The sequence below is a fragment of the Salvelinus alpinus genome, chromosome 6 (assembly GCF_045679555.1).
Source record: "Salvelinus alpinus chromosome 6, SLU_Salpinus.1, whole genome shotgun sequence".
Classification (NCBI taxonomy): Eukaryota; Metazoa; Chordata; class Actinopteri; order Salmoniformes; family Salmonidae; genus Salvelinus; species Salvelinus alpinus.
In genome coordinates, this window is record NC_092091.1 from 94,946,576 (window position 1) to 94,959,075 (window position 12,500).

The 12,500-nt window shown below is 50.5% G+C and overlaps 1 protein-coding gene across 3 annotated transcripts in view; it reads left to right on the top strand.

The window, feature by feature from the left end:
- The window catches only part of wdr19 (WD repeat domain 19), a 71,885-nt gene that overhangs the window by 27,792 nt on the left and 31,593 nt on the right, over positions 1 to 12,500 (top strand). For all 3 annotated transcript variants that reach the window (XM_071408456.1, XM_071408454.1, XM_071408455.1), the window contains exons 13-15: positions 301 to 407; positions 1,106 to 1,222; positions 12,143 to 12,220. In XM_071408456.1, the coding sequence (XP_071264557.1) occupies positions 301 to 407; positions 1,106 to 1,222; positions 12,143 to 12,220 (302 nt within the window). The remainder of the gene's footprint in view (positions 1 to 300; positions 408 to 1,105; positions 1,223 to 12,142; positions 12,221 to 12,500) is intronic.

A 12,500-nucleotide genomic window follows, 5' to 3' on the forward strand; every position in this document is an offset into this window, starting at 1 on the left:
ATTTGATGTGTTTTTAAACATTGTGTGTGTATTTGATGTGTGTGTAAACATTGTGTGTGTATTTGATGTGTGTGTAAACATTGTGTGTGTATTTGATGTGTGTGTGTGTATTTGATGTGTGTGTGTGTGTGTATTTGATGTGTGTGTAAACACTGTGTGTGTATTTGATGTGTGTGTTAACACTGTGTGTGTATTTGATGTGTGTGTTAACACTGTGTGTGTATTTGATGTGTGTGTTAACACTGTGTGTGTATTTGATGTGTGTGTTAACACTGTGTGTGTGTTAACATTGTGTATCAGGTGTGGAGAGGCTGAAGGACATGGAGTATTTGGGGACGATCGCCAGCATGTGTCTGAACTCAGAATACGCAGCGGCTCTGTTTGAGGGGAAAGTACAGCTACACATGGTGAGGAGAGGGGGGGAGGGTGGAGGGGAGAGGGGAGGGAGGGGGAGGGGAGAGGGGAGGTGAGGAGAGGGGAGGGAGGGGGAGGGGAGAGGGGAGGTGAGGAGAGGGGAGGGAGGGGGAGGGTGAGGAGAGGGGTGGAGAGGGGAGGGAGGAGAGGGGGGAGAGGGGGGGTGAGGAGAGGGGTGGAGAGGGGGAGGGGAGGGGAGGGGGGGTGAGGAGAGGGGTGGAGAGGGGAGGGAGGGGAGGGGAGGGGGGGAGAGGGGGCTGAGGAGGGGAGGGGGGGTGAGGAGAGGGAGGGGGGGTGAGGAGAGGGGGGGTGAGGAGAGGGGAGGAGGGGGTGAGGAGAGGGGGGGTGAGGAGAGGAGAGGGGGGTGAGGAGAGGGGAGGAGGGGGTGAGGGGGGAGAGGGGGCTGAGGAGGGGAGGGGGGGTGAGGAGAGGGAGGGGGGGTGAGGAGAGGGGAGGAGGGGGTGAGGAGAGGGGGGGTGAGGAGAGGAGAGGGGGGTGAGGAGAGGGGAGGAGGGGGTGAGGAGAGGGGAGGGGGGGTGAGGAGAGGGGAGGGTGGTGTTTGGGTACAGACCATAACAGCTGAAACAGAGAAGTACCTTCTACTACATACACGCACACTGTGATAGACAGAGACTATCATCATAATAGTAATAACCAAGTAACATTATGGTGTGTGTGTGTGTGTGTGTAGATGGAGGGCGAGGACCAACAGGAACAGAGACAGACCAGGCTGTTTCCAGACGGAGACCGTAAAGAACACATCGTCAGCCACGCCCTCACTAATGACTTCCTGTTCTACGGGACTGATGTAACACACACACACACACACACACACACACACACACACACACACACACACACACACACACACACACACACACACACACACACACACACACACACACACCTCCAAGCATGTATGTTCCTTGTCCCTCCATGTCTCCTCCTCCAGAGGGGTGTGGTAGTGTGTATCCCTGTTAATCCTAGTAACTCCATGTCTCCTCCTCCAGAGGGGTGTGGTAGTGTGTATCCTGTTAATCCTAGTAACTCCATGTCTCCTCCTCCAGAGGGGTATGGTAGTGTGTATCCTGTTAATCCTAGTAACTCCATGTCTCCTCCTCCTCCAGAGGGGTGTGGTAGTGTGTATCCTGTTAATCCTAGTAACCCCATGTCTCCTCCTCCAGAGGGGTGTGGTAGTGTGTATCCTGTTAATCCTAGTAACTCCATGTCTCCTCCTCCAGAGTGGTGTGGTAGTGTGTATCCTGTTAATCCTAGTAACTCCATGTCTCCTCCTCCTCCAGAGGGGTGTGGTAGTGTGTATCCTGTTAATCCTAGTAACCCCATGTCTCCTCCTCCAGAGGGGTGTGGTAGTGTGTATCCTGTTAATCCTAGTAACTCCATGTCTCCTCCTCCAGAGGGGTGTGGTAGTGTGTATCCCTGTTAATCCTAGTAACTCCATGTCTCCTCCTCCAGAGGGGTGTGGTAGTGTGTATCCTGTTAATCCTAGTAACTCCATGTCTCCTCCTCCAGAGGGGTGTGGTAGTGTGTATCCTGTTAATCCTAGTAACTCCATGTCTCCTCCTCCTCCAGAGGGGTGTGGTAGTGTGTATCCTGTTAATCCTAGTAACTCCATGTCTCCTCCTCCAGAGGGGTGTGGTAGTGTGTATCCTGTTAATCCTAGTAACTCCATGTCTCCTCCTCCTCCAGAGGGGTGTGGTAGTGTGTATCCTGTTAATCCTAGTAACCCCATGTCTCCTCCTCCAGAGGGGTGTGGTAGTGTGTATCCTGTTAATCCTAGTAACTCCATGTCTCCTCCTCCAGAGTGGTGTGGTAGTGTGTATCCTGTTAATCCTAGTAACTCCATGTCTCCTCCTCCTCCAGAGGGGTGTGGTAGTGTGTATCCTGTTAATCCTAGTAACCCCATGTCTCCTCCTCCAGAGGGGTGTGGTAGTGTGTATCCTAGTAACTCCATGTCTCCTCCTCCAGAGGGGTGTGGTAGTGTGTATCCTGTTAATCCTAGTAACTCCATGTCTCCTCCTCCAGAGGGGTGTGGTAGTGTGTATCCTGTTAATCCTAGTAACCCCATGTCTCCTCCTCCAGAGGGGTGTGGTAGTGTGTATCCTGTTAATCCTAGTAACTCCATGTCTCCTCCTCCAGAGGGGTGTGGTAGTGTGTATCCTGTTAATCCTAGTAACTCCATGTCTCCTCCTCCAGAGGGGTGTGGTAGTGTGTATCCTGTTAATCCTAGTAACTCCATGTCTCCTCCTCCAGAGTGGTGTGGTAGTGTGTATCCTGTTAATCCTAGTAACTCCATGTCTCCTCCTCCAGAGGGGTGTGGTAGTGTGTATCCTGTTAATCCTAGTAACTCCATGTCTCCTCCTCCAGAGGGGTGTGGTAGTGTGTATCCTGTTAATCCTAGTAACTCCATGTCTCCTCCTCCAGAGGGGTGTGGTAGTGTGTATCCTGTTAATCCTAGTAACTCCATGTCTCCTCCTCCTCCAGAGGGGTGTGGTAGTGTGTATCCTGTTAATCCTAGTAACTCCATGTCTCCTCCTCCAGAGGGGTGTGGTAGTGTGTATCCTGTTAATCCTAGTAACTCCATGTCTCCTCCTCCAGAGGGGTGTGGTAGTGTGTATCCTGTTAATCCTAGTAACTCCATGTCTCCTCCTCCAGAGGGGTGTGGTAGTGTGTATCCTGTTAATCCTAGTAACTCCATGTCTCCTCCTCCAGAGGGGTGTGGTAGTGTGTATCCTGTTAATCCTAGTAACTCCATGTCTCCTCCTCCAGAGGGGTGTGGTAGTGTGTATCCTGTTAATCCTAGTAACTCCATGTCTCCTCCTCCAGAGGGGTGTGGTAGTGTGTATCCTGTTAATCCTAGTAACTCCATGTCTCCTCCTCCTCCAGAGGGGTGTGGTAGTGTGTATCCTGTTAATCCTAGTAACTCCATGTCTCCTCCTCCAGAGGGGTGTGGTAGTGTGTATCCTAGTAACTCCATGTCTCCTCCTCCAGAGGGGTGTGGTAGTGTGTATCCTGTTAATCCTAGTAACTCCATGTCTCCTCCTCCTCCAGAGGGGTGTGGTAGTGTGTATCCTGTTAATCCTAGTAACTCCATGTCTCCTCCTCCAGAGGGGTGTGGTAGTGTGTATCCTAGTAACTCCATGTCTCCTCCTCCAGAGGGGTGTGGTAGTGTGTATCCTGTTAATCCTAGTAACTCCATGTCTCCTCCTCCAGAGGGGTGTGGTAGTGTGTATCCTGTTAATCCTAGTAACCCCATGTCTCCTCCTCCAGAGGGGTGTGGTAGTGTGTATCCTGTTAATCCTAGTAACCCCATGTCTCCTCCTCCAGAGGGGTGTGGTAGTGTGTATCCTGTTAATCCTAGTAACTCCATGTCTCCTCCTCCAGAGGGGTGTGGTAGTGTGTATCCTGTTAATCCTAGTAACTCCATGTCTCCTCCTCCAGAGGGGTGTGGTAGTGTGTATCCTGTTAATCCTAGTAACTCCATGTCTCCTCCTCCAGAGGGGTGGGGTAGTGTGTATCCTAGTAACCCCATGTCTCCTCCTCCAGAGGGGTGTGGTAGTGTGTATCCTGTTAATCCTAGTAACTCCATGTCTCCTCCTCCAGAGGGGTGTGGTAGTGTGTATCCTGTTAATCCTAGTAACTCCATGTCTCCTCCTCCAGAGGGGTGTGGTAGTGTGTATCCTGTTAATCCTAGTAACCCCATGTCTCCTCCTCCAGAGGGGTGTGGTAGTGTGTATCCTGTTAATCCTAGTAACTCCATGTCTCCTCCTCCTCCAGAGGGGTGTGGTAGTGTGTATCCTGTTAATCCTAGTAACTCCATGTCTCCTCCTCCAGAGGGGTGTGGTAGTGTGTATCCTAGTAACTCCATGTCTCCTCCTCCAGAGGGGTGTGGTAGTGTGTATCCTAGTAACCCCATGTCTCCTCCTCCAGAGGGGTGTGGTAGTGTGTATCCTGTTAATCCTAGTAACCCCATGTCTCCCTCCTCCAGAGGGGTGTGGTAGTGTGTATCCTGTTAATCCTAGTAACTCCATGTCTCCTCCTCCAGAGGGGTGTGGTAGTGTGTATCCTGTTAATCCTAGTAACTCCATGTCTCCTCCTCCAGAGGGGTGTGGTAGTGTGTATCCTGTTAATCCTAGTAACTCCATGTCTCCTCCTCCTCCAGAGGGGTGTGGTAGTGTGTATCCTGTTAATCCTAGTAACTCCATGTCTCCCTCCTCCAGAGGGGTGTGGTAGTGTGTATCCTGTTAATCCTAGTAACTCCATGTCTCCTCCTCCAGAGGGGTGTGGTAGTGTGTATCCTGTTAATCCTAGTAACTCCATGTCTCCTCCTCCTCCAGAGGGGTGTGGTAGTGTGTATCCTAGTAACTCCATGTCTCCTCCTCCAGAGGGGTGTGGTAGTGTGTATCCTGTTAATCCTAGTAACTCCATGTCTCCTCCTCCAGAGGGGTGTGGTAGTGTGTATCCTGTTAATCCTAGTAACTCCATGTCTCCTCCTCCAGAGGGGTGTGGTAGTGTGTATCCTGTTAATCCTAGTAACTCCATGTCTCCTCCTCCAGAGGGGTGTGGTAGTGTGTATCCTGTTAATCCTAGTAACTCCATGTCTCCTCCTCCAGAGGGGTGTGGTAGTGTGTATCCTGTTAATCCTAGTAACTCCATGTCTCCTCCTCCTCCAGAGGGGTGTGGTAGTGTGTATCCTGTTAATCCTAGTAACTCCATGTCTCCTCCTCCAGAGGGGTGTGGTAGTGTGTATCCTGTTAATCCTAGTAACTCCATGTCTCCTCCTCCAGAGGGGTGTGGTAGTGTGTATCCTGTTAATCCTAGTAACTCCATGTCTCCTCCTCCAGAGGGGTGTGGTAGTGTGTATCCTGTTAATCCTAGTAACTCCATGTCTCCTCCTCCAGAGGGGTGTGGTAGTGTGTATCCTGTTAATCCTAGTAACCCCATGTCTCCTCCTCCTCCAGAGGGGTGTGGTAGTGTGTATCCTGTTAATCCTAGTAACTCCATGTCTCCTCCTCCTCCAGAGGGGTGTGGTAGTGTGTATCCTGTTAATCCTAGTAACTCCATGTCTCCTCCTCCTCCAGAGGGGTGTGGTAGTGTGTATCCTGTTAATCCTAGTAACTCCATGTCTCCTCCTCCAGAGGGGTGTGGTAGTGTGTATCCTGTTAATCCTAGTAACTCCATGTCTCCTCCTCCTCCAGAGGGGTGTGGTAGTGTGTATCCTAGTAACTCCATGTCTCCTCCTCCAGAGGGGTGTGGTAGTGTGTATCCTGTTAATCCTAGTAACTCCATGTCTCCTCCTCCAGAGGGGTGTGGTAGTGTGTATCCTGTTAATCCTAGTAACTCCATGTCTCCTCCTCCAGAGGGGTGTGGTAGTGTGTATCCTGTTAATCCTAGTAACTCCATGTCTCCTCCTCCAGAGGGGTGTGGTAGTGTGTATCCTGTTAATCCTAGTAACCCCATGTCTCCTCCTCCAGAGGGGTGTGGTAGTGTGTATCCTGTTAATCCTAGTAACTCCATGTCTCCTCCTCCTCCAGAGGGGTGTGGTAGTGTGTATCCTGTTAATCCTAGTAACTCCATGTCTCCTCCTCCAGAGGGGTGTGGTAGTGTGTGATCCTAGTAACTCCATGTCTCCTCCTCCAGAGGGGTGTGGTAGTGTGTATCCTGTTAATCCTAGTAACTCCATGTCTCCTCCTCCTCCAGAGGGGTGTGGTAGTGTGTATCCTGTTAATCCTAGTAACTCCATGTCTCCTCCTCCAGAGGGGTGTGGTAGTGTGTATCCTAGTAACTCCATGTCTCCTCCTCCAGAGGGGTGTGGTAGTGTGTATCCTGTTAATCCTAGTAACTCCATGTCTCCTCCTCCAGAGGGGTGTGGTAGTGTGTATCCTGTTAATCCTAGTAACCCCATGTCTCCTCCTCCAGAGGGGTGTGGTAGTGTGTATCCTGTTAATCCTAGTAACTCCATGTCTCCTCCTCCAGAGGGGTGTGGTAGTGTGTATCCTGTTAATCCTAGTAACTCCATGTCTCCTCCTCCAGAGGGGTGTGGTAGTGTGTATCCTGTTAATCCTAGTAACTCCATGTCTCCTCCTCCAGAGGGGTGTGGTAGTGTGTATCCTAGTAACTCCATGTCTCCTCCTCCAGAGGGGTGTGGTAGTGTGTATCCTGTTAATCCTAGTAACTCCATGTCTCCTCCTCCAGAGGGGTGTGGTAGTGTGTATCCTAGTAACCCCATGTCTCCTCCTCCAGAGGGGTGTGGTAGTGTGTATCCTGTTAATCCTAGTAACTCCATGTCTCCTCCTCCAGAGGGGTGTGGTAGTGTGTATCCTGTTAATCCTAGTAACTCCATGTCTCCTCCTCCAGAGGGGTGTGGTAGTGTGTATCCTGTTAATCCTAGTAACCCCATGTCTCCTCCTCCAGAGGGGTGTGGTAGTGTGTATCCTGTTAATCCTAGTAACTCCATGTCTCCTCCTCCTCCAGAGGGGTGTGGTAGTGTGTATCCTGTTAATCCTAGTAACTCCATGTCTCCTCCTCCAGAGGGGTGTGGTAGTGTGTATCCTAGTAACTCCATGTCTCCTCCTCCAGAGGGGTGTGGTAGTGTGTATCCTAGTAACCCCATGTCTCCTCCTCCAGAGGGGTGTGGTAGTGTGTATCCTGTTAATCCTAGTAACCCCATGTCTCCCTCCTCCAGAGGGGTGTGGTAGTGTGTATCCTGTTAATCCTAGTAACTCCATGTCTCCTCCTCCAGAGGGGTGTGGTAGTGTGTATCCTGTTAATCCTAGTAACTCCATGTCTCCTCCTCCAGAGGGGTGTGGTAGTGTGTATCCTGTTAATCCTAGTAACTCCATGTCTCCTCCTCCTCCAGAGGGGTGTGGTAGTGTGTATCCTGTTAATCCTAGTAACTCCATGTCTCCTCCTCCTCCAGAGGGGTGTGGTAGTGTGTATCCTAGTAACTCCATGTCTCCTCCTCCAGAGGGGTGTGGTAGTGTGTATCCTGTTAATCCTAGTAACTCCATGTCTCCTCCTCCAGAGGGGTGTGGTAGTGTGTATCCTGTTAATCCTAGTAACTCCATGTCTCCTCCTCCTCCAGAGGGGTGTGGTAGTGTGTATCCTGTTAATCCTAGTAACTCCATGTCTCCTCCTCCAGAGGGGTGTGGTAGTGTGTATCCTGTTAATCCTAGTAACTCCATGTCTCCTCCTCCAGAGGGGTGTGGTAGTGTGTATCCTGTTAATCCTAGTAACTCCATGTCTCCTCCTCCTCCAGAGGGGTGTGGTAGTGTGTATCCTGTTAATCCTAGTAACTCCATGTCTCCTCCTCCAGAGGGGTGTGGTAGTGTGTATCCTGTTAATCCTAGTAACTCCATGTCTCCTCCTCCAGAGGGGTGTGGTAGTGTGTATCCTGTTAATCCTAGTAACTCCATGTCTCCTCCTCCAGAGGGGTGTGGTAGTGTGTATCCTGTTAATCCTAGTAACTCCATGTCTCCTCCTCCTCCAGAGGGGTGTGGTAGTGTGTATCCTGTTAATCCTAGTAACTCCATGTCTCCTCCTCCAGAGGGGTGTGGTAGTGTGTATCCTGTTAATCCTAGTAACTCCATGTCTCCTCCTCCTCCAGAGGGGTGTGGTAGTGTGTATCCTGTTAATCCTAGTAACTCCATGTCTCCTCCTCCAGAGGGGTGTGGTAGTGTGTATCCTGTTAATCCTAGTAACTCCATGTCTCCTCCTCCTCCAGAGGGGTGTGGTAGTGTGTATCCTAGTAACTCCATGTCTCCTCCTCCAGAGGGGTGTGGTAGTGTGTATCCTGTTAATCCTAGTAACTCCATGTCTCCTCCTCCAGAGGGGTGTGGTAGTGTGTATCCTGTTAATCCTAGTAACTCCATGTCTCCTCCTCCTCCAGAGGGGTGTGGTAGTGTGTATCCTGTTAATCCTAGTAACTCCATGTCTCCTCCTCCAGAGGGGTGTGGTAGTGTGTATCCTGTTAATCCTAGTAACTCCATGTCTCCTCCTCCAGAGGGGTGTGGTAGTGTGTATCCTGTTAATCCTAGTAACTCCATGTCTCCTCCTCCTCCAGAGGGGTGTGGTAGTGTGTATCCTGTTAATCCTAGTAACTCCATGTCTCCTCCTCCAGAGGGGTGTGGTAGTGTGTATCCTGTTAATCCTAGTAACTCCATGTCTCCTCCTCCAGAGGGGTGTGGTAGTGTGTATCCTGTTAATCCTAGTAACCCCATGTCCCTCCTCCTCCAGAGGGGTGTGGTAGTGTGTATCCTGTTAATCCTAGTAACTCCATGTCTCCTCCTCCAGAGGGGTGTGGTAGTGTGTATCCTGTTAATCCTAGTAACTCCATGTCTCCTCCTCCTCCAGAGGGGTGTGGTAGTGTGTATCCTGTTAATCCTAGTAACTCCATGTCTCCTCCTCCAGAGGGGTGTGGTAGTGTGTATCCTGTTAATCCTAGTAACTCCATGTCTCCTCCTCCTCCAGAGGGGTGTGGTAGTGTGTATCCTGTTAATCCTAGTAACTCCATGTCTCCTCCTCCAGAGGGGTGTGGTAGTGTGTATCCTAGTAACTCCATGTCTCCTCCTCCAGAGGGGTGTGGTAGTGTGTATCCTGTTAATCCTAGTAACTCCATGTCTCCTCCTCCAGAGGGGTGTGGTAGTGTGTATCCTGTTAATCCTAGTAACCCCATGTCTCCTCCTCCTCCAGAGGGGTGTGGTAGTGTGTATCCTGTTAATCCTAGTAACTCCATGTCTCCTCCTCCAGAGGGGTGTGGTAGTGTGTATCCTGTTAATCCTAGTAACTCCATGTCTCCTCCTCCAGAGGGGTGTGGTAGTGTGTATCCTGTTAATCCTAGTAACTCCATGTCTCCTCCTCCAGAGGGGTGTGGTAGTGTGTATCCTAGTAACTCCATGTCTCCTCCTCCAGAGGGGTGTGGTAGTGTGTATCCTGTTAATCCTAGTAACTCCATGTCTCCTCCTCCAGAGGGGTGTGGTAGTGTGTATCCTAGTAACCCCATGTCTCCTCCTCCAGAGGGGTGTGGTAGTGTGTATCCTGTTAATCCTAGTAACTCCATGTCTCCTCCTCCAGAGGGGTGTGGTAGTGTGTATCCTGTTAATCCTAGTAACTCCATGTCTCCTCCTCCAGAGGGGTGTGGTAGTGTGTATCCTGTTAATCCTAGTAACTCCATGTCTCCTCCTCCTCCAGAGGGGTGTGGTAGTGTGTATCCTGTTAATCCTAGTAACTCCATGTCTCCTCCTCCAGAGGGGTGTGGTAGTGTGTATCCTGTTAATTCTAGTAACTCCATGTCTCCTCCTCCAGAGGGGTGTGGTAGTGTGTATCCTGTTAATCCTAGTAACTCCATGTCTCCTCCTCCAGAGGGGTGTGGTAGTGTGTATCCTGTTAATCCTAGTAACTCCATGTCTCCTCCTCCAGAGGGGTGTGGTAGTGTGTATCCTGTTAATCCTAGTAACTCCATGTCTCCTCCTCCAGAGGGGTGTGGTAGTGTGTATCCTGTTAATCCTAGTAACTCCATGTCTCCTCCTCCAGAGGGGTGTGGTAGTGTGTATCCTGTTAATCCTAGTAACCCCATGTCTCCTCCTCCAGAGGGGTGTGGTAGTGTGTATCCTGTTAATCCTAGTAACTCCATGTCTCCTCCTCCAGAGGGGTGTGGTAGTGTGTATCCTGTTAATCCTAGTAACTCCATGTCTCCTCCTCCTCCAGAGGGGTGTGGTAGTGTGTATCCTGTTAATCCTAGTAACTCCATGTCTCCTCCTCCAGAGGGGTGTGGTAGTGTGTATCCTGTTAATCTTAGTAACTCCATGTCTCCTCCTCCAGAGGGGTGTGGTAGTGTGTATCCTGTTAATCCTAGTAACTCCATGTCTCCTCCTCCAGAGGGGTGTGGTAGTGTGTATCCTGTTAATCCTAGTAACTCCATGTCTCCTCCTCCAGAGGGGTGTGGTAGTGTGTATCCTGTTAATCCTAGTAACCCCATGTCTCCTCCTCCAGAGGGGTGTGGTAGTGTGTATCCTGTTAATCCTAGTAACTCCATGTCTCCTCCTCCAGAGGGGTGTGGTAGTGTGTATCCTGTTAATCCTAGTAACTCCATGTCTCCTCCTCCAGAGGGGTGTGGTAGTGTGTATCCTGTTAATCCTAGTAACTCCATGTCTCCTCCTCCAGAGGGGTGTGGTAGTGTGTATCCTGTTAATCCTAGTAACTCCATGTCTCCTCCTCCAGAGGGGTGTGGTAGTGTGTATCCTGTTAATCCTAGTAACTCCATGTCTCCTCCTCCTCCAGAGGGGTGTGGTAGTGTGTATCCTGTTAATCCTAGTAACTCCATGTCTCCTCCTCCAGAGGGGTGTGGTAGTGTGTATCCTGTTAATTCTAGTAACTCCATGTCTCCTCCTCCAGAGGGGTGTGGTAGTGTGTATCCTGTTAATCCTAGTAACTCCATGTCTCCTCCTCCAGAGGGGTGTGGTAGTGTGTATCCTGTTAATCCTAGTAACTCCATGTCTCCTCCTCCAGAGGGGTGTGGTAGTGTGTATCCTGTTAATCCTAGTAACTCCATGTCTCCTCCTCCAGAGGGGTGTGGTAGTGTGTATCCTGTTAATCCTAGTAACTCCATGTCTCCTCCTCCTCCAGAGGGGTGTGGTAGTGTGTATCCTGTTAATCCTAGTAACTCCATGTCTCCTCCTCCAGAGGGGTGTGGTAGTGTGTATCCTGTTAATCTTAGTAACTCCATGTCTCCTCCTCCAGAGGGGTGTGGTAGTGTGTATCCTGTTAATCCTAGTAACTCCATGTCTCCTCCTCCAGAGGGGTGTGGTAGTGTGTATCCTGTTAATCCTAGTAACTCCATGTCTCCTCCTCCAGAGGGGTGTGGTAGTGTGTATCCTGTTAATCCTAGTAACCCCATGTCTCCTCCTCCTCCAGAGGGGTGTGGTAGTGTGTATCCTGTTAATCCTAGTAACTCCATGTCTCCTCCTCCAGAGGGGTGTGGTAGTGTGTATCCTGTTAATCCTAGTAACTCCATGTCTCCTCCTCCAGAGGGGTGTGGTAGTGTGTATCCTGTTAATCCTAGTAACTCCATGTCTCCTCCTCCAGAGGGGTGTGGTAGTGTGTATCCTGTTAATCCTAGTAACTCCATGTCTCCTCCTCCAGAGGGGTGTGGTAGTGTGTATCCTGTTAATCCTAGTAACTCCATGTCTCCTCCTCCTCCAGAGGGGTGTGGTAGTGTGTATCCTGTTAATCCTAGTAACTCCATGTCTCCTCCTCCAGAGGGGTGTGGTAGTGTGTATCCTGTTAATTCTAGTAACTCCATGTCTCCTCCTCCAGAGGGGTGTGGTAGTGTGTATCCTGTTAATCCTAGTAACTCCATGTCTCCTCCTCCAGAGGGGTGTGGTAGTGTGTATCCTGTTAATCCTAGTAACTCCATGTCTCCTCCTCCAGAGGGGTGTGGTAGTGTATCCTGTTAATCCTAGTAACTCCATGTCTCCTCCTCCAGAGGGGTGTGGTAGTGTGTATCCTGTTAATCCTAGTAACCCCATGTCTCCTCCTCCAGAGGGGTGTGGTAGTGTGTATCCTGTTAATCCTAGTAACTCCATGTCTCCTCCTCCAGAGGGGTGTGGTAGTGTGTATCCTGTTAATCCTAGTAACTCCATGTCTCCTCCTCCAGAGGGGTGTGGTAGTGTGTATCCTGTTAATCCTAGTAACTCCATGTCTCCTCCTCCAGAGGGGTGTGGTAGTGTGTATCCTGGTGGAAGACTGGCAGGTGTTGAACGAGTACCGCCACCCAGTCGGCATCAAGAAGGTACTGAATATTATATTATAATTATGGTGATGGTGGTGATGATGATGGTGGTGGTGGTGGTGGTGATAATGGTGGTGATGATGATGGTGGTGGTGGTGCTGGTGGTGGTGGTGGTGGTGGTGGTGATAATGGTGGTGGTGGTGATAATGGTGATGGTGGTGATGATGATGGTGGTGGTGGTGGTGATAATGGTGGTGGTGGTGATAATGGTGGTGGTGGTGATAATGGTGGTGGTGGTGATAATGGTGGTGGTGGTGGTGGTGATAATGGTGGTGGTGGT